The sequence below is a fragment of the Pleurodeles waltl genome, chromosome 10 (genome assembly GCF_031143425.1).
Source record: "Pleurodeles waltl isolate 20211129_DDA chromosome 10, aPleWal1.hap1.20221129, whole genome shotgun sequence".
NCBI lineage: Eukaryota > Metazoa > Chordata > Amphibia > Caudata > Salamandridae > Pleurodeles > Pleurodeles waltl.
The window spans coordinates 323,945,487-323,971,765 of record NC_090449.1 but is presented as its reverse complement, the minus strand read 5'-3'; the positions used below and the strand labels follow the sequence as shown (position 1 = coordinate 323,971,765).

The 26,279-nt window shown below is 45.4% G+C and overlaps 1 protein-coding gene across 4 annotated transcripts in view; it reads right to left on the bottom strand.

The window, feature by feature from the left end:
- Positions 1–26,279, bottom strand: part of TBC1D24 (TBC1 domain family member 24) — a 556,519-nt gene that overhangs the window by 135,967 nt on the left and 394,273 nt on the right. For all 4 annotated transcript variants that reach the window (XM_069210513.1, XM_069210508.1, XM_069210509.1 and 1 more), the window contains one exon: positions 23,054–23,212. In XM_069210513.1, coding sequence (XP_069066614.1) covers positions 23,054–23,212 — 159 coding nt within the window. The remainder of the gene's footprint in view (positions 1–23,053; positions 23,213–26,279) is intronic.

Genomic DNA, 26,279 nt, shown 5'->3' with positions numbered 1-26,279 from the left:
CAGGAGCTGGATCAAAGTGACCCCGACCTACCAGTGGTCCTTCTGTCCAAATTTGGTGGAGGTAAGTCCTTGCCTCCCCACGCCAGACAGTAATCCTGTGTACTGCGTGACCTGCAGCTGCTAGGGCTTCTGTGCACTTTTGCAAGAATTCCTTCGTGCACAGCCCAGGTCCCCAGCACTCCGTCCTGCATTGCTCAACTCGCTGAGTTGACCTCCGACTTCGTGGGACCCTCTTTTATTGTGCTGAGACGACCGCCATGCTCCGATTTCTTGAACGCCTGTTCAAGTGTTCTGAGGGTGCTGCCTGCTTCTGCATGGGCTCTCTCTGTTGCTGAGCGACCCCTCCGTCTCCTCCTCCAAGGGGCGACCTCCTGGTCCTTCCCGGGCCCAGGCAGCACCCAAAACCTTTAACCGCGACTCTTGCAGCTAGCAAGGCTTGTTTGTTGTCTTTCTGCGTGGAAACAACTCTGCATCCTCCAGCACGCCGTGGGACATCTTCTGACCAAAGGAGAAGTTCCTGGCACCTTCCGTTGTTGCAGAATCTTCAGCTTCTTCCACCCGGAGGCAGGCCTTTTGCACCTTCATTCAGGGTGTAGTGGGCTCTTGCCCCCCCCTGGACACTTGCGTGACTCTTGGACTTGGTCCCATTCCTTTGCAGGTCCTCAGGTCCAGGTATCTGTCTTCAGTGCTTTGGCGTCACTTGTTGCCTTTGCAGAATCCCTAACTCGACTTTCTGGGGTAGTAGGGTAACTTTACTCCTACTCTTCAGGGTCTTGGGGTGGGGTATCTTGGGCACCCTTAGTGTTTTCTTACACTCCCAGCTACCCTCTACACACTACACTAGGCCTGGGGTCCATTCGTGGTTTGCATTTCACTTTTGGAGTATATGGTTGTGTTGCCCCTAGGCCTACTGTCTTCTATTGCACTCTATTGTGTTCTACAGCGTTTGCACTACTTTTCTAAGTGTTTTACTTACCTGATTTTGTCTGTGTGTATATTTTATGTATTTTACTTACCTCCTAAGGGAGTATATCCTCTGAGATACTTTTGGCATATTGTCACTAAAATAAAGTACCTTTATTTTTAGTACCTCTGAGTATTGTGTTTCTTATGATATAGTTCTATGTCATAAAGTGGTATTGTAGGAGCTTTGCATGTCTCCTAGTTCAGCCTAAGCTGCTCTGCTATAGCTACCTCTATCAGCCTAAGCTGCTAGAACACTACTAATCTACTAATAAGGGATAACTGGACCTGGCACAAGGTGTAAGTAACACAAGGTACCCAGTATGAGCCAGGCCAGAATCCTACAGTGGGGAATTAAAAGCACTCAATGGATGCTGAATAGGCCTCTCTTGCTCAATTATCCCAGCATTCCTGTAGTAGTGAGAAATGGTACTAAGCAAGTGAATGCCGAAAACATTGCTCAGAATTGTAGAACAATTAATCTGTTGAAAATCACCAGCTTTGGCTTCGCACCACTAAATAGTTACTATGGAAACGGTACTGTACCTGGTGAAAGTAGGATGTTTACCTGGTAACAGCACAAACAGATGAAAATCAGTAGGCAAGGAAAACGTGGGTTGGATTGCTAGGGCTTTGTCACCAGCCTGTCCAGCAATCCTAATCCATTCATTCATGCACACAAGTCAATCAAGAAAGGCCCACCCCCAACCAAACATATTAATCAGAGGAAAATTAAATTAATTTCAAGGAACGTGGCATGATCTCTCATGTATTCAAACAGGCAGAACAATGTGATAAAAAAATGTACATTATTTGTGTACTGGAAAGGTGGGTAACTCACAAAGTAGATATTCAGGCTCACTTGCCTTGGACCTGCTGGCCACTAGCTTAAGCAGTAAGAGAAGGTTGTGAGGAGGGTTGCTAACTTTCTTCCAAGTTAGATAGGATGGATTAGTAAATAAAGTCAAAGTGCCCACAAATTATATTCTAATCTTAGAATTGGCAATTCAAAACAATCCAGTTTATAATCTTAAACTATTATTCAATGAGTACATCCCCAGAAAGGAATATTCATTCTCAGAGGATGCTGTAAGACAAGTTCCAATGACTCTCTCCCACAGATCCTGAATAAAATATCACTTTAACAGGCAATTTTGATGATGTCCTTGATCCACAAACACTAGGCTCTGAAGAAAGTGTTCTATTTGATGTGTATTGGGCGATTCCTGAGCAGAGTACAGTTTTTAACTCTCAGTAAACAGGTAAGAGAAAGTTATGTGTAGGGTTACCACCATTACCTAATGGAGGAGTGCAACCAGACATCTTGGCTCAGCAACTTCTTTTCAACCAATAATTTACGTTGGAAGTCAGAGAATATTCCGCTATGTAAGTAACTTTGAAGTTAGAGGTAGAATACAGTGACCATCTGGTCCAAATAACCAACTATAAGTAGCAGATGGGCAAATTGTATTCTTTTTGAACAGCTGGTTTCTTGGAAGGGCCTGTGGTCCTCGAATGAATGAATGAATGGGGGAAACGTTAGCAAATTTAAATTGCTCAATTGTGCCTAATCAAGAGCTAATTTGTCAGCAGTGAAGCTTGCCACTTCTTCGTTTGACAGAAATATTCTTATGCTTTGTCAAATGAAAATATGTTACTTACCCGTAACTGTAGTTCTCCAGTATTGGAATCTTTGATTCACATGCTTGAATCATTCCCCTTCCCTGTCATCGAGATGGGAGTCACCTGGTACCTTATAGTAACAATGTAATGTTAAACGTAGTGCTTATGCCCTTCACATTTGTAGCATATCTTAATCAATTTAAAAAAGAGACCAAACATAGGTTTCAGCCAATCAGGCTGCTTTGCCCTCTAGAACACTCCCGTGAGAAGTCCCACTCCCTCAGATTTTCCAAAGCACGAGTGCAGGAGAACCAAAGGTAAAGATAGAAAGGTGAGCTTCCCAGGGAGGAAGGGTGGATCGCATGTACGTCTATGAAAGATTCCAATACTAAGAACTACAGTTACAGCTAAGTAACTTATTTTCTTACGCCAGTATTGGAACTTTCATAGAGTCACTTACTTGAATCAGAGTATATAGCAGTAGTGAAGCACAATGCAATCCCAAATGTAAACATAACCTTTACAACGATATCCAAATATGCTGAAATATACAAGCATATTTTGGGGAAAAAGCAACAGTGTTTATACAGCAAATGGTGTGTTTACTGTGTTTATGCTAGCATGTTAAACAATATGTGAGAATAGTTGAACAAATACAAGGATGGTGGGAAGAAGGAGATAGCTCATTGTTACTGGAAAATATGCCTCAGTACCACCTGACTCACTGCCACCCCACCTTGATGCGTTGAATCTAAGCAGTAGTGCTTCATGAAGGAGTGAGTGTTCTTCCCGGTGGCTGCCCTGCAAACGTCCTGAAAAGGCACACCAACAAACGAATAAGTGCCTTACCTTCGGTAACGCTTTTTCTGGTGGATACATTAACTACCTGTGGATTCCTCACCTAAAGAATTCTCCCCTCGCGCCAGCCCTCGACGGAAATTTCTTCTAGCTCTGCACGTCGACGATGACGTCACAATCGCCCGACTCCACGCGACGCCACATGACGTCATCCAGGCAATAAGAAGCCCTCGTCGACGTGCAGACGTCAGTTATCACCATTTTCTTACGTGCCATAGAGGCGAACAGGTTAAACCTAAAGAGTACACATTCATCCAGAAAGAATGAAAATAGAACATTTATTATAAAACTCATTATAAATAACAGTTATGAATGCTCAATTCGAGAGAGAAATATATATATATGAATGTATAATCCAAGTCCAAAATGTCCTCTTACAACTATATACATGAAACAGCTATATACATATATATATACAAGATCAAGGATGCGCACCCAAGGAGATCTTGGCTTGACCAGTCAGGCAACGGGGAGGCGGGTGGGACCGTGAGGAATCCACAGGTAGTTACTGTATCCACCAGAAAAAGCGTTACCGAAGGTAAGTAACTTATTCTTCTGATGGATACACCTACCTGTGGATTCCTCACCTAAAGAATAGAGTCCCCAAGCAGTATAACCTCCGGTGGTGGGTGCCCGAATGGTTAAACCAAGAAATCTTGCAGCACCGAGCGAGCAAAATGGCCATCTCTCCTAACCTCAGAGTCCAAACAGTAATGTTTGGCAAAAGTATGAAGGGATGCCCAGGTCGCTGCCCTGCAGATGTCAGCCACAGGAACACCTCTAGCCAAAGCAGATGAAGTTGCTTTGGCTCTGGTGGAATGGGCACGAAGCCCCACAGGTGGATCTCTCTTCACCAAAGAATAGCAGATCTTAATACATAGAATGACCCACCTGGATAGCGTTCTCTTGTGGACCGCTCTACCTTTCCTCTTCCCCACGTATCCAACGAAGAGCTGTTCATCCTGTCTGAACTCTTTCGTCCTGGCGACGTAGAAGCTCAGTGCTCTTCGCGGATCCAGCCGGTGGGGCCTCTCTTCCTCCTTGGATGGGTGAGGTGGAGGGTAAAAGGAAGAGAGAGTAATTGACTGCCCCAGGTGAAAGGGTGTAACAACCTTCGGTAGGAAAGCCGCCTTGGTCCTCAACACCACTTTGTCCTTAAAGAAAGAAAGGTATGGGGTTTCCACAGTGAGAGCCTGAAGCTCGCTAACCCTTCTGGCAGATGTAATGGCCACCAGGAAAACAGTTTTGAATACTAGGAACCGTAAAGAACAAGAGTGCATAGGTTCAAACGGGGCCCCCATAAGAAAAGTTAAGACTAAGTTAAGGTCCCACTGAGGCATAATGAATGGTGTGGGTGGATACTTATTAGTGAGTCCCTTTAGAAACTTTAAAACAATTGGTGATTTAAAGAAGGATGGTTGATCAGGAAGGCACAGAAAAGCAGATAGTGCAGACAGATAACCTTTAACAGTGGCAATCGCACAACCTCTCTGTGCCAGATGGAGTGCAAATGACAAAATGTCAGATAAACCAGCTTTTAAGGGATCTAAACTATTCTCTCCACACCAGCTTGTAAATTTAGCCCAACGATTAGCATAGATTGACTTGGTGGAGTGTCGCCTGGCCGATAAAATAACTTCCACCACATCTGGAGGGAGAGCAAAGGAACTCAGATTGCCCCGTTCAATCTCCAGGCATGAAGATGCAGGCTCTGGAGGTGGGGGTGTAGAATCTGCCCCTGCGACTGCGAGAGGAGGTCCACCCTGCAAGGGAGACGGAGCGGAGGGCACTGAGAGAGTTTGAGTAGGTCAGAAAACCACACCCTTCTCGGCCAATCCGGAGCTATTAAGATGACTTGAGCTCGGTCTTGGCGGATCTTCCTGAGAACTCGAGGAATCAAGGGTATGGGGGGAAACGCGTAAAGCAACTGACCCTTCCAGGACATCTGAAACGCGCCCCCCAAAGCTCCTTGCACCGGATACTGGAGGCTGCAAAATAGCGGACACTGCACATTCTCTTGAGTTGCAAACAGATTTGTGGATATCCCCACATCCAGAACTAGATCTGGATGAAGACGCCACTCGTGATCGACCGAGCTGCGTCGACTGAGAATGTCTGCACGCACGTTCAGGACTCCGGCCAAATGATGTGCAATCAAGCAGATCTTGTGTTCCTGAAGCCAGGACCAGAGACGAAGAGCTTCTCTGCAGAGAAGATACGACCCCACTCCTCCCTGTTTGTTTATATACCACATCGCAGTCATGTTGTCCGTCAGAACTTGGATTGACTGACCGCGAATGGAAGGGAGGAGGGCCTTGAGAGCCAGACGTACTGCCCGCAACTCTAACAGATTGATGTGTAACCTCTGTTCCCCTGGAGACCAAAGGCCCTTGATCTCCAGGTCCCCCAGATGAGCTCCACACCCTAGAGTGGAAGCATCCGTTACCACCGTGGCCACTGGAGGTGGCAGCAAGAACGGCCTTCCTTGAGACAGGTTGTCGACCGCTGCCCACCATCGAAGATCCACTGCAGTGTCTCCGGAGATCTTTATCGAATCCTCGAGATCCCCTTTGTGCTGAAACCACTGCCTGCGGACGCACCACTGAAGAGTCCTCATGTGCCAGCGTGCATGAGTGACCAACAGTATGCAAGAAGCAAACAGACCGAGCAGACGAAGGATCTTGAGGACTGGAACTACCGCTCCATTTTGAAACAGTGGAATCAACGCCTGAATATCCTGGACCCGCTGGGGTGGAGGAAAGGCCCGATTCAATGTCGTGTCCAACACTGCCCCTATGAACAGGAGGCGTTGAGAGGGCTCCAGGGGAGATTTGGGTACATTGACTGAAAAACCCAGGTCGTACAACAATTGAGTCGTCGACTGGAGATGGCACCGCACGAGCTCCGGAGTTTTGGCTTTGATCAACCAATCGTCCAGATAGGGAAACACAGCTATCCCCCTTCTTCTGAGCTCTGCTGCTACCACCGCCATCACCTTTGTGAAGACTCGAGGTGCTGAAGTAAGACCAAAAGGGAGGACCGCAAACTGATAATGCTGCGATCCCACCACAAACCGGAGATACTCCCTGTGCGATTTGAGGATCGGAATATGAAAATACGCATCCTGCAAATCGACGGACACTATCCAGTCTCCTTCATTCAACGCCAGAAGAACCTGTGAGAGGGTCAGCATTTTGAATTTTTCCTGCTTGAGGAACCAATTCAAAATCCTCAAGTCCAAAATCGGTCTCAGCCGACCATCCTTTTTGGGAATCAGGAAGTATCTTGAATAACAACCCTGACCCCTCTCTTGCTCGGGAACCAATTCTATCGCACCTTTAGCCAATAGGGATAATACCTCCTGCTGTAATAGGAGAAGATGGTCTTCCGAACAGAAGGATGGGCGGGGAGGGAAGGTAGGAGGGAATTCCCGAAAGGGAAGAGCGTACCCCTTCTTCACAATGTCGATGACCCAGGAGTCCGATGTTATAACCTCCCACATTGGAAGAAAATGGGCAAGTCTCCCTCCTACCGGAGACAAGTGGACAGGGACTGGAGGAGGACTACGGCTGCTTTCCTTGCTGCACCCCTCCTGAGGAAGAGGAAGAGGCAGAGTGCTGCAAGGTGGCTCCTCTCGTACAGACTCTGCCCCTGCCCCTGAAGGATCTGTATGGCAGGGTAGAAGCAGATTGTTGTGGTCCTTGCAATCTTCCACGAAAGGAACCACGTCCAAATCCTTTAAACCTCCGAAAACCTCTAAAGGAGGATGAGGCTGACGACTGGAGTCCCAAAGATCTTGCAGTCGCCCTGCTTTCCTTAAAACGGTCCAGGGCAGAGTCAGCCTTTGTGCTGAAGAGCCTCTCCCCATCAAAAGGAAGATCAAGAAGTGTGGCCTGCACGTCCGACGAGAAGCCAGATGACCGTAGCCAAGACTGCCGTCTAGAAACTATGGTCGTGCCCATAGCCCTAGCCACCGAGTCCGAAGTATCCAATCCCGACTGGATCACCTGAGTCGCAGCCGCCTGAGCATCCGCCAACAGCTGCAACATCTCCTGAGACAAACTAGGGTGGCCCTTCGCCTCTTCCATAAGGGCATGGATGTAACGCCCCAGTATGCAAGTTACATTGGAAGATTTTAAGGCCATACTGCAAGATGAAAAGGTCTTTTTTGCAGTATGGTCCATCTTTTTTGACTCCCTGTCCGCAGGTGTCCCAGGAAACGAGCCAGGAGAGTATCTGGACGAACAAGAGGCTTGCACCACTAGACTCTCCGGAGTTAGCTGTCTGGAGAGAAACACCAGATCACCAGGAGCCGCCCTATAGCGACGAGCCACCGCTCTGTTGACCGCAGCGGTGGACACAGGTTTCAACCAGATGTCCTTAATGGGGTCCAGCAGAGCCTCATTGAAGGGCAAAAGAGGCTCAGCAGAAGCAGAAGCCGGGTGTAAAACCTCTGTCAATAAATTTATTTTGACCTCCGCAGTAGGAAGGGGAAGGTCCAAAAAGTCTGCAGCCTTCCGAATGACTGCGTGGAATGAAGAAGCTTCCTCCGTGATCTCTCCAGGGGAAGCTAGATCCCATTCCAGAGTAGTGTCCAAGCCACTGGCTGTATCCAGTCCCTGGAAGTCACCAGAGGGCTCCAAAACTTCACCTTCCTCCAGGTGCTGTCTCGCGTACTCTTCTTCCTCCAAAAGTCAAAGAGCCAGACGTCTTGATTTAAGCCTTGACTCCAAGCCTGGAGTCGATAAGGCGTCGGCCGACGCCGAAGATCTTCGTCGGCACCGAACCTCGGATCCGTTTGAAGCCGGAAGCTCAGACTCCATAGGATTCTTAGACGTCGATCGGATCCGAGGCGAATCCAACGGCGCCGCTTCAGGTGTAGCAGATAAAAATGGGGTGAAAGGTGTCGATCTATAAGACACCGGAACACCCAAATCATAGGCCAGAAGGCCAGAAGGCCAGAGGGCCAGACGGACCTGCATGACTTCCAACCGGCGTCATGGAAGCAAAAATGTTAAACATTACGTTTAAAAACGCTGCAGGATCCATTCCCAGAGCCGGGAAAGCCGGGTATTGCTGCTGCTGCGCCGGCATAGATGCTGAGGAAGGTCCAGGTAACTCCTGGCCAGGAGAACCTCCTGGCCTCTGGGGAGGCTCGACTTCAAAGACCGACCCGGGTGACGTCGGGGTCGTAGGAGGCGGAGGGGTGACGGTCGGGCTTATCTCCCACGTTAGACGACGCTGAGCTGACGGAGAAGCCGATCTTGACCTGGACCGTCCCTTGCTCGATCGGCGCCAAGATCCGTGACGGCGCCGAGAGTCACTATGATGGTGACGAGACTTCGAGGATCTCGAAGACTCCCTCCGATGACGCCTCTCCTTCTTCTTGGACCGAGCCAAGAACAATTTTGCCTCCCTCTCTTTAAGTGCCTTAGGATTCATGCGCTGACATGAGCCGCATGACTTGACCTCATGGTCGGAACTAAGGCACCACAGGCAATTTTCGTGGGGGTTGGTAACAGACATTCGACCCCCGCACTGGCTACAAGGTTTGAAGCCGGATTTTCTTGGCTACGACATCGTAACCGTCTTTGGAAACAGTAGCTCCCTGTGAGCCTCGAAGAATTAACCGTTACTCGGGCACGGAAAAAAAGGGAACTGACGTCTGCACGTCGACGAGGGCTTCTTAATGCCTGGATGACGTCATGTGGCGTCGCGTGGAGTCGGGCGATTGTGACGTCATCGTCGACATGCAGAGCTAGAATAAATTTCCGTCGAGGGCTGGCGCGAGGGGAGAATTCTTTAGGTGAGGAATCCACAGGTAGGTGTGTCCATCAGAAAATGCCATTTAAGTTGATACAGTTCTAGTAGAATGAGCGTGGGCCGATGACTACTGTTTTCCTGCTGGCAGGTGGCAGAGGCGAATTGCGCTATAAATCCACCTAATAATACTCTGTTTGGAAAGGGGATGACCCTTTCTGGGAGCGCCTTACGCCACAAATTACTAGTTTGATTTACAAAAACGTTTGGGTTTTGTCAAGGTAAAGTTTGAGGAATCTTTTGATGTCCAGAGAATGAAGAGCTTGTTTGGGCAGTGTTGTAGCATTTGGAAAGAACATCTGCAGAATATCAGGTTCATTAAGCTGAAAGTCTGAAGGGGCTTTAGGAATACATTTTGGGTTTGTGTGAAGGACTGCCCTATCATCCTTAAATTGTAAGACAGTGTCTTTAATGGTGAGGGTTTGGATCTTGCTGACTCTTCTAGCTTAAGTCAGAGCCACAAGTAGAGCAAACCCTAGAGGAACTGCTTGATAACTGTACCAGACCACAACGATGGAGACTTGTCCTATTGCCTAAACTGGGATATAGCAGCCAGATGAACTTCGATGGAAGCATGAGCCAATCCGGATCGCACCACTGTAATAGACATGGAAGGATCTGTTCAGGAAATGAGCAGATGGACCTGCGCTTGTTGGCACTATATACAAAATCTCTTCCACTTATGACGATATGTTTCATTTGTACTGTCCGCTTGGGCTCTAGCAATAATGTCCCTACAGTTGGGAGAGATGTTCAAGCAGGAGAATTCATTGTGCTCAGAAGCCAAACCGATAAGTGAGAGACTTGTGATCTAAGTTTAACACCTGACCCTTGTTCATCGTTAGGAGGAAAGGCATTGTCGTCAATGGGATATGAGGGTTCTCCAAAAGGAGAAGGTGTTCCATTAACCAATGCTGGCGAGGCCACCAGGATAATCCTGCAAGGTTCGGTCTTCATCTTTGTGAGAACCTTTGGAATGAGGAGAATGGACAGAAAAGCATAAGCATATATTCTGTACCATGCCATCGAAAATGCATTACCCCATGATCCTGGATGGTGATGCCAGCTTGCAAAGAATCGGCATTTGATGTTCTGGGTCGTTGCAAATTATGTCAAGGTGTGGCTTGTCTCACAGTGAGAAGACTTGACTGAGAGTTCCTTGTTGCAAGATATCTTTAATCTGCGAAGTGTCTATCACGTTTGGGTTTCCTGGAACGTCCTCTGCTCGTAGACCCATCCCGTGCCAGATTGACCAGTTCCATTTGTCTTGCGACCACTGACAGGAGAATTAATCTGGGGCCACCTTGTTTGTTTACATAGTGCATCGTTGTTGCATCGTCTGCACGTATCGGAACTGCGGAGTTCTTTATTTTTGGAAGGAAAGCATGCAAGGTCAGGTGTTCTGCCTTGAGCACGAGCAGACTGATGTAGTTTTTTTTTTTTTCCATTTTCTGCTGACTTGTAGGTCCTGAAGGTACGCTACCCTCTCCATTGGTGTGATCACCAATGGAGATGGTAGACTGAGGAACGAGAGACAGGTGTGGTTGTTGAGTCAACCTAAACAGGTCTGTGATCATGGCTTGAGTCCCCGATGATGTCGTAAAAAGAGCCTTCATCCACTGACTATCTAGTTCCTCTTGGAGGGGTCGCAGTTTTAGCCAGAAGAACAGACCTAGAAGAATGTATGATGACATCATCCCCAATAGTGATTTGTAGAGGCACACTGAAAGACTTTTTCTTTTAATCGACTTTGCCAGTTATATTAGCCTTAGTTGACTTTCTTTTGCTGGGGACGCTTTGTTGAGCATAGTGTCTAGTATTACCCCCAAGAAAGTTAGGTTCCTTGAGGACTGAAGAACTGGTTTCTTCACATTCCGCGTGAGACACAACTTGCTGAAAAGGTTTATGAACGCTACTGCTGATCTTTGCGCTGCTTCCCTTGAAGGAGCCTTGACGAGCCAATCGTTCAAATATGGGAACACTTGATGTCTGTTTTTTTAAAGAAAATGCTGCTGCTGGCGCCAATCACTGAATATCCAGTGGCCTGATTTCAGTGGGATGGATGAATGAGGATGTGAAAATACACATCCTAGAGGTCAAGAGAGGACATATAATCTCAGTGATTTAGGAGAATATCCTGAAATGTTAACATGCAAAATGACTGCTTGAGATGTTTGCTGAGATCACTGAGCTTGAGGATTGGGCGCCACACCTTCCACTTTTTATGGACCAACAAGAAGGAATAGAAACCCTTTCCTTTCTATGAAACGGGAACTCTATTGCCCCCTTCTTGAGCCTGGCTAGTACTTCTAACTAGAGTAGCTGTAGATGATTTTGAGTACAGGTGTTTGGTGGTGGAATCTGGGCGAATTCGAGGGTGTGGCCGAATTGAACAAGGTCCAGGACCCATTGTCCAAGGTTATTTCTTGCCAAAGCTGAATGTAATGGGATATTCTTCCTCCTTGTCTGAATGGTGAGGAAAAAAAGGTAGCCGGAGTATGTGAATGGTCACTGGCGAAGACCAGCATCTCTTTCCTGATGTCCTGCTCTTCCTTTTGACAAGGGCCTATTGTAGGGCGCTTACAGTGCTTGCTTTTGAGTGCATTTCACACAAAATTGCTGGGAGATAGAGGAACTGGAGGGGTACCAATATTGTTGGTACCCTTCCCTTTAAGATGGAAAACATCACCCTCTGGCACCCCGAAAGGACTGCTTTCTAAACTGCAGGGTTATGAGGGATTTAGCAGTGTTGATATCTGTCTTCGTCAACATGTTTGCCGAAAAGAGCCTCTCCATCAAATGGGAGATCCATATCAAACACAATGACAAGCAGAAAATACCTGTTTATGGTAACATGTTTATTTTTCTGCATGTTTCCACACAATCCAAACCACTGCGGCTTGTAAATAAAATGAGTTGTATTAAATGGATTCTAATATAGTTTCACAACAATTATCTAACTTTTTGCACTAGATATTCCATTTGTATTCTTCATGTGTGCAAACATGCCTTTCATATGAAAGAGCTACACACCAAGGATTTAGGTGGTTTGTGGGAGAGGTGAAGGTGTCACCATGTATTATAAGGAATAAAATACCCTTGATACATAAGGATATTGCAAGTCACCTCTGAACCACAGAGCCTTATAAAGGATACATGTTCATGGAAATCCTCCGTGACTTGCAATATCATTATAATGAAAGGCAGGGTGTACTTTACCCCTTATATAACATGCACTGAAATACATAGATATCCTGGTCTGGCAGTGAAAGGGTTTAGAAGATTTAAAGGCACAGAAGAAAATAATAGCAGTAGAAATGGGAAATATTCACAAGCTCTTTGGTAACTCCGTTAAGTTCAAAGCATAGAAATTCCTTAAAAACACCTACAAAAAAGGAACACCAGTTTTATACATGAAAGTGGTTTACTATATTTTGGCCAAAACGATGCACTCTGAGATAATCAAAGAGTTAATATTAATTTGGAGGAAAAATTAGGCTATCATGTAAGGACACTATTTAACCAAATGACAGGTCTAAATATGTCTCCGCACTTTATTATGGAGAGGAAATAAATTATTGCCAACAGGCTGAGGCAACAGCCAATTGTCTACTGATCAGTGTAAAAAGGATTGCACCTAATTTACAATCAGACAGAAGAGCAGGAGCTCGAGTGACTTGATAACTCTGTTTTCAGTTTGCCTCAAGTTGCAAGACATTTCAGACTTGTGGAGAGGCTCAGTTTTATAAGCTCTATTCAGAAAGGGGGATTTTAACAATCCAACCCAATGTAGTCATTCTTGACTCTGTGGCAAAGCTGTACATGAAAAGGTATGAGAAGAACTTGAAATCTGGGTGGAAGATGTAAGAAAATGAGTTACTTACCTGTAACTGTGGTTCTCCTTTATTGGTATCATTCATAGATTCACATGCTTGAATCATTCCCCATTGAAGTGGGAGTCCCACGGTACTATAATAAAGCAATGTGTATTACTATAATAGCTAGACTGACATTAAACCATAAGCTTTATAGCCTATGTCATAATTTTTAGTTTTTTTAAAGGGCCAAAACACAAACTTTAACCAATCAGGCAACAGCACTCCCAACAGAGGCTGATTCCCTCAAATGTTTGAGCAAAAGTGCTGATCAATAACATCCATGTCCAAAGGGAGCCTCTAAGGGGATGAGGGTGGGTTGCATGTAAATCTATGAAATATATCAATACTGGTGCTGGAGAACCATAGTTACTGGTAACTAATTTTCTTCTCCAGTATTGGATCTTTCATAGATTAACATGCTTGAATCAGAATAATGAGCAATAAAGGAAGAGAAGAATAATCATACCATATTAACATACATTTAGCGGACAGTGGGGAAAAAAGAACAGAGGCTCACATTATTGAAACAGATGTCTTAACACTTCCAGTCCCACAGCCACATCAGCTTTATTAATCTGATCCAGGCAATAATACTTCGTAAATGTGTGCCTGCTGAACAACGGTGATGTCCGGCAGATTTGCTGGAGAGATACTCCAGCAAAAAGAGCTGTAGATGTGGAAACAGCTCTGGTTGAATGGGCCATGACTTTGTCCTGCAATGGCTTTCCTGCTTGTGCACGACAAAATTGTCTAGTTGATGCAATCCATCTGGCGTTGGTTTGTTTAGTTACAGGAAGACCTATTCTGATACCACTATATGCTAGAAACAATTGGTCTGCTTTACGGAGCTGATGGGGCCTCTGCAAGTAAAATTTATCCATTGTTGACGTCTGGGGAATGCAAAGATTTTTCTGCAACTGTTTAAGGATTTGGGAAGAAGGTTCGTAGTGACACTGGTTCATTCAGGTGGAAGACTGACAGCACTTTGTGAATAACTTAGGATTGGTCTGAAGTATTACACCTACTGATGTGAATTGGAGAAAGGTTCCTTAATAGTAAAGGCATGAATCTCACTTACTCTTCTGGCATATGTTAAAGCCAGTAAAAGTGCCATTTTCCAAGTTAGGTACTTCCATTGTGCCTAATGAATGAGCTCAAATGGTGGTCTCATGAGCTGTCCCAACACTACACTAAGGTGCAACGTTGGAGTAGGTTTTCGGACAGTAGGAAAATTCTGAAAGAGTCCTTTGAGGAATTGTTTTACTTTGCAAATAGACCATAGAGATGGTGCATCACTGGTGCATCGAGACCTTGAAATTGCTGCCAGGAGCACTCTCATAAAAGAATCAATCAAGCCAGATCTTGGCAGGTGGAGCAGATATGTGGGGATTTTCTCCAGCGGTAGTGTGATTGGATGGATGTTAGAGCCCACACACCAAAGGCAGAAGCGTTTCCACTTGCGTTTATAAGTTCTGTTGGTTACATCAGCTCCTTCTTTGGCAATAATTTCCCTGCAGTCTGATGGAATGTGTATCATGGAGAATTCCTTTAACTCAGGAGCCAGGCCGATAAGTGTAGTGATGTGGGGTCTGGATGCCAGACCTGGCCCTAGTTCATGGTCAACAATTCTGGTACTGGCATGAGCAGGACATGGAGTTGGTCTGAGATGAGAAGGAGCTCCGTGATCAGAACTGTCTAGCGAACTTGAGAAGTCAGCAAGGTTCCCTTTTCATTTTGTTGAGCACTTTTGAGATCAACGGGGTCAGGGGAAAAGCGTAAGCATAGATTTCTGACTATATAATCGTAAACGCATTCCCCCAAGATCCCTGTTAGGAATGCCAACTAGCAAAGAATGGGCATTTCTTGTTCTCCCTCACAGCAAATGGGTCCAAAATCGCCTTCCAACACCAGTCGAAGAGTCTGTCCAGAACGTGCTGGTCTTGCTCTCACTCTTAGTAAGGAATGCTGGTCTTTCTTAGAGAGTCTGTCTGGTACATGTTCTGCTGTGAGCAAGATTTGATGTTGAAGAGACAAGTTCCATATGTCCTGCGCCTGACGAGATAGCACTGGTGAGCGCGTTCCTCCCAGTTTGTTGAGATAAAAAACATGTGATATTGTCTGTGCGTATGAGCACAGATGATTGTGCTATCCTTTGAGCTCCAGTTGGTTGATGTGAAGCTTTGTTTCACCTGGACTCCATTTGCTGCTTAGCTGTAAGTCCTCTAGGGAGGCATCTGCTATGACTTAGTTGGGAATTTGTTGAAGATATGAGAGCCCTCTGGACAGATTTGAAGCTTGTACCCATCAAGACATAGTTACTTTAATTGCTGAAGTTATTTGAATGAGGTCCTCGAAGGACCCTTGCATCTGGAGTCATTGTCTGTCCAGTTCTTCTTGGCAGAACTGATTCGACAGTTTGGGACAAGAGGGATGTAGAAAGAAATCCCTCCCATGAAGGATTTGTAGGTCCGGAGAGAAACTGATTTGTTTGTGTCAAGTTTGTGAGCTAGTTGTTGAATCCTCCTCTGCCTGTCCTGGGAGGGAAATGCTTTGTCTTTCACCGTATCAAGGACGGCCCCCAAGAATGTTAAGTGTTTTGTATGTGCGATTTCCAATGGTTGACAGTGAGGCAGAGTTTGGTGAATAATGAAAGGCAGATGGACAGGGCTGTTGATGTGTACAATCTTTTAGGAGCCAATCGCCCAAGTATGGAAAGACTGGGTTTCCTTGGTGTCTGAGATGAGCCGCTACTGGGGTAGCATCTTGGTACACATTCTGGGGGCTGATTTCAGCTCAAATGGAAGGACCTTGAATTTTAAGTGGGCACCAGCTATCTTCAAGTGGAGGAATTTGCAGTGTTTTGAAGGTATCTGGACGTCTAAGTATGCGTCTTGGAGGTTTAGTGACATCATATGATCTCCAGTGTTGAGGAGTTGTAATATATCCTGAATATATCCTGAAGAGTCACAAGATTGCTTCTTCAAAATTTTGTTCAACCTTTGGAGGTCTAGAATGGGACGCCAATACCTTAATGTTTTTTTTTTACTAGAAAGAAATGGGAATACAATCTGAATCCCTTCTGAAGTGAACAACTTCTATGGCTCCCTTTTTCAACAAGATGGATAGCTCTTTGAGGAGTTTTAGTACGTGAGGGGGAGGAGGCCCTGCTGGAGGGATATTTGAAGGAACTCCAGAATGTGTCCTCCGGAGAGCACATTAAGAACCCACTTGTCTGATTTGATGGGACAACTGATTAAAATGGTTCACAATTCAACCTCCAATCCGGGTTTTCGGAGAAGGGGGAGGGGATTTGTTGTTGGTACCAAATTGTGGTCACTTCTTTATGTATGCATCCCTGTAATTTTCCCTTGGTGGAATGCTTAAATGCGGTCACTATTGGTTGCCTAAATTGCTGCTGTTATACATATTGGGGACGGTAATGTGGTTGTCCTAATTGATACTGTTGCCGGTAGGGCTGCTAATATGTTCTGAATGAATAGGCCCCTCTGCCTCCTCGAAAGAGCCTGCTTCCTGTACTGGAGAGTTCCAAGGGATTTCGCTGTATCCATGTCAGTCTTACTGTACTGTAGGGCATCATCCATGTGTTTGCCAAATAACGATTCACTATCGAAGGGCATACCCAGTATTTTATTTTGGATCTCCAGACAGAAGAAAGTGGACTTAAAACATCCTAGTCTGCGAAGGCTTACCGCTCCTGCAAGTTGTCTGAACCCAATTTTGGCAACATCAATGGCGCAGACAATTATCTCCATCGATATTCTTTCACCCTCCTAGAAAATCTTTAAAGCTTCTCGGTTGGTATCCTCTGGCAGCGAATCAATGCAGGTAGATGTATCTGACCACATTTGGCAGTCATAATGGCCCAGTATGGCCAGTGAGTTTGCAGCTCTTACTGTTGTGGATGCCATGGAGGATAATCTTTTGCCAATATCATTGAGTCGATGACCATCCCTGTCCGGAGGAGAGGAAATTGGTGTGGAGTGTTTCTTATATCACTGTTGCACTGCTTGCAGCACCACAGAGTCTGGTTTCAGCTGCCCAATAAGAAAAGGTGGAGAGTCATTGAGAGCTTTGTACTTCTTATCTAACCGTGGGATGATGGCTGAAACCGTAGACGGATTCTTCATGGCTTTCAGACATTCTTGCCACATAAAATCTATAATCGGGATGGCTCTCACTGATTTCTTGGCCCGTTCCTTAAAATCAACTAGGAAGCAATCTGTTTGGTAAGCAGTAGAAGTTCAAATCCTTTGGCTGCTCTCTCCATTAAATTGTCAAAGCCGCCAATGTCCTCTGGCAGAGAACCTACTGGTGCCGCCATTGGTGGGGATGAGACAGTGGTCCCACTAATTGGTAACTGAGGTACTGTCTCTTATTTCACCCTCTTCTCTTTCTTCATCGGTAGAAGTAACATTGTCAGCTGAGGAGGTTAGCCAAAGTATCCGCCAACGCAGGTGGAGGGGTGACCGGTGCGTCAAGCAACTGTGATGGCAGCACTGCAGGTGTTTGCGAAAAAGGCACAAGCTTTGGTGATTGTGGTCTAGGAGTCGCAGGTGCAGATGGCAGAAACCTGCCGTAATAGTCTTGGAGAATACTCTGTAAACTGCTTAGTAAAGACATGGGCATTTGAATGAAAGGTTCCTGTTGGTCTTGGTTTGAATAGTCTTCTTGGTACTGTTCTGAGTGCTCTCTTGCAGAATAATAGCGCTCATCATGATCATGCTTGTCATCATCCTCCAAGTCCTGGCATTTGACATGCAGTTGGGATAGGCTATGAGCCACTCCAAAGGGACCCTCCTCATCGGAACCATCATCCTCATCTAAAAGGTGTGCAGGTGGGTAGGGCAACACCTTACTTGGAGAGATGTGGGCTGGAAGAACTGTGTCTTGAGAAGATGTTTCCCTTACAGGAATTAAAGAAAATTTAATCTTTACAGTAATATTTGCTGCTAGCGTAGTCGGCAGATAAATAATCAATGTTTTTCTCGTCGAAGTATCATCGCCATCGACGGCACCATTGTCGACGAGTCCATTGTCGTTGGTATTAGGGTTGACTAACTAATCGTCGACTGTATCATCATCGATGAGATCCTCGTTATCAATTGCGGGATGGACGTCAAATGGGATTGTGCCGTCGAGGACTGTGCCATCAAAGGGATCTTCTTCGTGTATGGTAACTTGAGGAGAGGCGTCATCTGATGAATCTTCATCAGCATGCGCTTTAAGATTTTCATTGTTATGATTGTCTATGACAATGGTGAAGAGGAGATGATCATAAAGATAAGGCTGTGGTAAACGTCGACAATGTTATCGTCGTCAACCCTTTAGACACGGTCATTGAGGAAGACATCAACGAGGCCATTGTCAAATTGAATGCAAATGTGGAGCTTGAGGCTTTCTTCAAGGCTTTTGATAGGGCAGAAGTGGTAGGCTCTGAGCAAACCTGGGACAATTTTGTCCTTTTTCGAGGAAGAAGGAAGGTCCTCTTGCCCAGAGGTAGTATGTTTAGACTTCTTTATAGCCTTTGAAGATGTCTCCAAAGAGACTTTCGTTAGATCTGTCTCTTTTGAGGGTGAAGTCTGAAGAATGGTCAGTGTCCTCCTCAGATAAAGGGCACACCTTTGTTTTTAGCCTCTGGAGCCACAGTAAGAGGCTACCCTCCTTTTCCTTTAAGGTCTTCTGAGAAAAGGTGCGACAGATTTTGCAGCCTCTCACCTTATGGTCCAGACAGAGGCAATATATACATTTCTTATGAGGGTCACCCAAATGGAGCCACGTTTTTCCACAAGTGTCAGAGGATCTGAAAAATCCTTTCTTAATGAGTTGGGACATGCGGTCCTGCCAAAACATTTATGAAGGAACATCAAGTGATGATTTTGAGTAAAAAAAAAAAATAATACTTTGAATAGCTGACAGAAAACTAGTACGTTGAGTAGAGTTCAAAGAGACTCCCATCCCATGGTGTGTGGTAGAAAATCTGAGGGAATCAGCCTCTGATGGGAGTGTTCTATAGGATGCTGTCGCCTGATTGGCTAAAGTTTGTTGATTGGCATTTTTTTTTTCTTTTTTTTTTTTAAAAGGACATACATAGACTATAAAACTTTCCAATGCTAGTCTATCTATTATAGTAATACACATTGCTCTATTACAGTACGGTGGGACTCCCACTTTGACAACAGGGAATGATTCAAGCATGTGAATCTATGAAAGATCCAAAACTGGAGACATATCCTTCCCTTCTGTCAAGTAGGGTTCAGGAAAAGGGAAATCCATGCATAATGTTTCAGCCCTTAATATTATCAGTCAGAAGCTGGCTTAGAGTCCAGGAGGGTGACTGTTTCCTGCTACTAGGACTACTCAGCAGAATTTGACAAGCTTAACAGAGCATCCTTTGGGCAGATTTAGCTTGGGGTGTAATCTCCAATAATTTTCCCTGGGGGAACCAGGCAATTTTAAAGTAAGGGATGGTCCACAGAAAGCCAAACTGGTTTAGTTTGAATTGTCTCCTCTGTAGAACATTTAATCCATATTGAACATTTACTTCAGTAATGAGTGTCACCATGTAGACCAAAACGATTATAATAACAAATTATTGACCATTTTTGCTTCAAAGAGTTTATTAGCTTTATATGATTACTGATATTTGTCTGTGTATAAAGTACAATTTTGTGAGCCCTAAAACATTTCTTTTGGGGGGGGAAGGGGGTTACCCTTTGTGAGGGGGCTGAAAACTTCAAGCTGTACTGCCTGCATAAGATCCTTCAGGATCGCAGGCGCACTCCATGAATCCAATGAATCCATTTGTTTCCCTTGGCTACGCTACATGCCAAGGGAAATTAATCAACTCATGGAGAACACACTCTCTTCTGAAGAAATATAAACAGGCAATACTTTATGAATTTAATTGATCAGAATAATATACAATAAAGAAAAATGTATTTGTATACAGGGCCAATGCTGCAGAGAATTCGTGATAAGGGAGGGGAAGCTGGTTTTTTATGCTGCCAATGTGACTTCAAGATGAGCGGTATTCCTTACTGAAATTCAATTTTCTGGCAGTTACATAGAATGCCCATCGCATCTTTTTCCTAGATCAAACGTTTGACTCAGTGTTCATCTTTTTCTCTCTGCACTAAAGGAATCTCTGCAGGTGTAGGTTGTAGATTACTCTCCCCACATTTGTGATTTGATTCTTCCTGGTTGTAGGAGGCTGGCCTGGTTTGTAGTGGGTACCTATGGCACTTACACCTTATACAAAGTCCAGCTATCCCTTATTAGTGAAATGTAGGCAGTGTCTAGAAGCCAGGCTCTCTAGAGGTAGCTGTGGATGAGCAGCCAAGGCTTATCTAGGAGACATGCAAAGCACCCACCGTAGTCACACAGTACTCAAACACATGAAAGAAAATACTCATTGTTACAAAAATAAAGGTATTTTATTTTGGTGACAAATATCAAAAATACCATAGAGACTGTACTCCCTTAGTAGGTAAGTGATGCACAAGCTCTTACCTCCACCAAAGTTGGAACGTAGGACATCAGGACTGTCAGGACCACTTCAGTCCACCACTCATGATGCAGTATCCACACAGCTCAGCAGGAGAGGGGATCCACGCAGCCTGTCGTCATTGCAGTAGGTGCCTGCAGAAGCCAGGGAGTGACTCCTTCACCACAGGAGAGATTCCTTCGCTCTTCTGGTGTAGGCTGAAGACGGGCTGTCCTCAGAGGATGTACAACCGGGAAACAGTTGCAGTTGCTGGCAGGAGCTGAAGATACAATGTTGCAGAAGGTGTCTTGCTTCTTTGTTGCAGTTTGAAGAGTTCCTGGAGAGTCCAGATGCAGTTTCTTTGGTGAGCAGTTAAAGTGGAGGATGCGAAAGATTCCTGCTGGCCTCTTGCAATCCGAATCTGAAGAACCACCCAAAGGAGAAACCCTAAATAGTCCTGAAAGGGGGGTTGATCAGCTAACCAGGTAAGCACCTATCAGGCGAAGGCTCTGACGTCACCTGCTGGCACTGGCCACTCCGATGCTTCCAGAGTGCCCTGCCAACTTGGAATTCAAAATGGCAAAACTCAGGGACCCTCTGGAGCTTCTCTGAACACCACCCCTGGAGTGGTGATGAACAGGTGAGTGGTCACTCCCCTTTCCGTTGTCCAGTTTTGCACCAGAGCAGGGACTGGGGGGGTCCCTGAACTGGTGTAGACTGGATTATGCAAGGAGAGCACCAAATGTGCCTTTCAAAGTATTTCCAGTGGCCTGGGGAGGCTCTATTTCCAAAGGGGCAGGGTGTAACACCCCTCTCCCAACGGAAATCCTTTCTTGTGCCTTCCTGGGCTTAAGGCTTTTCAAGCAACAGGAGGGCAGAAACCTTTCTGTGAGGTGGCAGCAGCTGGGGCCGCCTGGAAAACCTCAGAAGGCTGTCATGGCAATACTGGGGATCCTCTAAGGAGTCCCCAAGTGTGCATGACATTATATAATCAATGCTTACAACAGCCTTGGGTAAGATTCCAACATGTTTAATAGCAAACATGCCTATGTTTAGAGTTACCATTATGTAGCTTGCCATAGGTAATGACCTATGTCTAGTACATGCATAAAACGGCGTCCCCGCACTCACAAAGTCTGGGAAAATGGTCCTGGAGGTCATAGGGGCACCTCTGCTAGTGCACGGGTGCCCTCACTCACAGGTAGTTTGCACCCTGCCCTCATGGCTGGAGGGCCTGCTATATGGGTGACTTATAAGTGACCTGGTGCAGTGTAAATGGCACTGAAAGGGTGCATGCACCTTTTCACACAGGCTGCAGTGTCAGTCCTGCAGAAGCCTTTGCATGGGATCCCTATGGGTGGCAAAATATATACTGCAGCCCATAAGTATCCCCTGGAACCCCAATGCCCTGGTTACCTAAGTACCACATACTAGGGACTTATAAGGGGGCACCAGTATGCCAATGGTGAGTGAAATACTGTGTTAACAGTAAGTAACAACCAAACTTAAGGGAGAGAGTATAACTTCGGGGGTCCTGGTTAGCAGGATCCCAGTAGACACAGTCAAACACACTGACAAACAGGCCAAAAGTGGGGGTAACCAAGCTAGAAAGAGAAAACTGTGTAGCTCTCCAGCTTACTGCAGTAGCCGTTGATACATTTTTATTATATATTAGTTAAGTGAAAAACACCAGAAATAAAAGAAAAAACTTTTCTGCAAGGCAAACGAGTTTGGTAAATACTATTCTATTACCATTAGTTCACAGGATGATAATCAGATCATCCAGGCCCTTCAAGAAGTTATTTAAGATACTGTTACAAATATGCTTGGCTACCTTCATTCATATTCATATGAATTTCAATTTTCCAGTTATCCTGAATATACTGGCCATAGACATACCAGTAAGAACATCACTAAACGTAGTCATGCCTATCCAGCAGGCCATACAGACGGCTTGCAAGCAAACTTGCCCACCTTTATTCTCGTTCAGCATCCTTTGGCGTACATAGTTGTCAATTGGAGCATACGAATTAAACTGAGGGGCTCATACTTAGGTGCCCTAAAAGTTAACACAAATCTCCGAGAGACATTCTGCTTAATTGACTAGCACAATCTTAGGAACCTAGAGAATGGCACACTGGAAATTTCATCACTACACAAGACTTGCTGATCACTGGGTGACAGTTGAAGGAGATTCCCATGCAACACTCACGTTCAGTTAACATGAGGTAACTGAACTGTTTTTTTCAGAGACTTTCGCTTATCCACGCCTCTCAAAGTAGCAAATTGGTAGGGTAACAGAAAGTGACGAGATAAACTGGAAAAGGAGTTGTATACATTTGCATAGGTCTGAATTGGCTCCTGCTGCGCGTCTCTTCAAACTGAGCTACAACAAGAACCAGTTTACCTGTTTAGAGTGCTGCCATGTTCCAGGTTGGTGAACAGAAGAATGGGCTGGCACAATGCAAAGCGTTCCGGAATCCAAGACCAAATGTCCCTCATCTCCTTCACCGAGACAATTTCAGAGCTGAAGTTTTCTGCATGTACTGCCAGGTGTACATTCTGCCTGTGAGATACAGCATAATGTTTTAAAATCACAATCGACAAGATACAGTAACATGCTCAATTACTGATGTTGATCCTTCCCCACCCACGCCATTCATAGAATGCCAATTTATTTTTTTCGAATTTGAATGCAGTCATCTTTTTTTTCCAAATAAGGGGACATTTTGTGAATGTTAATTCCAGATTAGTGGTCTACTGTCCCTTGCACGTCTCCATCCCTGCATTCGAAGCACAATGGATTTACTAAACGAACCACACTTCGTTGTTATTAATGAAGCAAGATTCTGTAAATCCTAGCAAATTGCAATTTTGGTCAGCAACGGAATCGTACATCTGTCACACCAAATGAAGAAATGGTTGCAAAAGCAAGACAGCCTTGCAATCCGAACATGTGTAGATCGGGCTCCATATAACTTACTGAAGTTCAGTTTGAAAATGTTTACATCGTGAGAAATCCTAAAGTATATGAATCGTGCAATTAAAATGCAAAATGTTACTCTAGGGTATCACGTGCAAGCTACATTGAATTAGATAAATAAACGTAATTACTTCTGCTGTTAGGAAGTTAGAAGTTAGAAGCATGAAAAAGCAACTTCAGAGGTAAAATATGACAATTAGAAAATAACGAATGAGCGCATGAAGCATTTTTACTGAGCATATTAAAGTGACACATTTCATACCATATGTATACATACATACTACCTAGAGAAAAGCATCTGTATATGAACGGACACTAACAAAAGTAATAAAAGGCTCAGCTAGTGGGAAAGCCCCCAGCCCCAATGATGTGCCAATAGATTTATTTATGCAGAATGTTGCCTTCTGGGCACATTAATCACAATAATTTTTGGAGCAGCTGTTATGATAAATTTGATTGATTCCTGGAATTAATCTACGTTAGACTTTTCATCCTTGGCGTGGTCTCCCTTAACTTTTTGCCTCTCTTCCCCAGGTTGTTGATGTGTGCTGGACTCTGATTTTACTGCTTTGTTACTCTGGGGAGGTTACTACTGCTAACCAGTGCTAAAGTTCAAGTGCTCCTTTACAAATTGTGTATGTAATTGGCTTATCCATGATTGGCATATTTGATTTATTATCCCTAGTACAGTGCACTAGAGGTTCCCAGGGCCTGTAATCAAATGCTACTAGTGGGCCTGCAGCACTGGTTGTGCCACCCACACAAGTAGCTCTGTAATCATGTCTCAGACCTGCCACTGCAGTGTCTGTGTGTGCAGTTTTAACTATAAATTCGACTTGGCAAGTGTACCCACTTGCCAGGCCTAAACGTTCCCTTTTCTTACATGTGAGACACCCCTAAGATAGGCCCTAGGTAGCCCCAAGGGCACGGTGCAGTGTATGGTTAAGGTAGGACATATAGTAATGTGGTTTATATGTTCTGACAGTGAATTATTGCTAAAATCGTTTTTCACTGTTGCACGGCCTGTCCCTCTCATAGGTTAACATGGGGGATACCTTTAAATCTGATTAAAGTTTAGATTCCCTTTGGGAGCGGATGGACACATGGAGTTTGGGGTCTCTGAGCTCACAATTTAAAAATACATCTTTTAGAAAAGTTGATTTTAAGATTGTCTGTTTGAAAATGCCACTTTTAGAAAGTGGGCGTTTTCTTGCTTATATAATTTCTGTGACTGCCTGTTTGTGGATTCCCTGTCTGGGTCAGTTTGACAGTTGGGCCGTTTAAGGAAATGCCTCCTTGGCATGGTTACCCCCTGACTTTTTGCCTTTGCTGATGCCAAGTTATGATTTGAAAGTGTGCTGGGACCCCGCTAACCAGACCCCAGCACTAGTGTTCTTTCCCTAAACTGTACCTTTGTCTCCACAATTGGCACAACCCTGGCACTCAGGTAAGTCCCCTGTAACTGGTACCCCTGGTACCAAGGGCCCTGATGCCCGGGAAAGTCTCTAAGGGCTGCAGCATGTCTTATGCCACCCTACGGACCCCTCACTCAGCACATACACACTGCTTGCCAGCTTGTGTGTGCTGGTGGGGAGAAAATGACTAAGTCAACATGCCAACCTCACACTGCCTGTGGCATAGGTAAGTCACCCCTCTAGCAGGCCTTACATCCCTAAGGCAGGGTGTGCTATACCACATGTGAGGGCATATGTGCATGAGCACTATGCCCCTACAGTGTCTAAGCAAAACCTTAGACACTAAGTGCAGGGTAGCCATAAGAGTATACGGTCTGGGTGTCTGTCAAACACGAACTCCACAGCACCATAATGGCTACACTGAAAACTGGGAAGTTTGGTATCAAACTTCTCAGCACAATAAATGCACACTGATGCCAGTGTGCACTTTATTGTAAAAATACACCCAGAGGGCATCTTAGAGATGCCCCTTGAAAACATACCCGACTTCCAGTGTGGGCTGACTAGTTTTTGCCAGCCTGCCACACACCAGACATGTTGCTGGCCACATAGGGAGAGTGCCTTTGTCACTCTGTGGCCAGGAACAAAGCCTGTACTGGGTGGAGGTGCTTCTCACCTCCCCCTGCAGGAACTGTAACACCTGGCGGTTGTTACAGCGCCACAGGGCATCCCAGCTAGTGGAGATGCCCCCCTCTCCGGCCACTGCCCCCACTTTTGGCGGCAAGGCTGGAGGAGATAATGAGAAAAACAAGGAGGAGTCACCCCCAGTCAGGACAGCCCCTAAGGTGTCCTGAGCTGAGGTGACTCTTACTTTTAGAAATCCTCCATTTTGTAGAAGGAGGATTCCCCCAATAGGATTAGGGATGTGCCCCCTCCCCACAGGGAGGAGGCACAAAGAGTGTGTAGTCACTCTCAAGGACAGCAGCCATTGGCTACTTCCCTCCCAGACCTAAACACACCCCTACATTCAGTATTTGGGGGCTCCCAGAATGGAGGAAGATAGATTCCTGCAACCTAAAGAAGAAGAAGGACTGCTGACCTGAAGCACTGCAGTGAAGACTGAGACGACAACTGATTTGGCCTCAGCCCCACCGGCCTGTCTCCCTACTTCGAAGAAAACTGCAACAGCGACGCATCCAACAGGGTCCAGCGACCTCTGAAGCCTCAGAGGACTA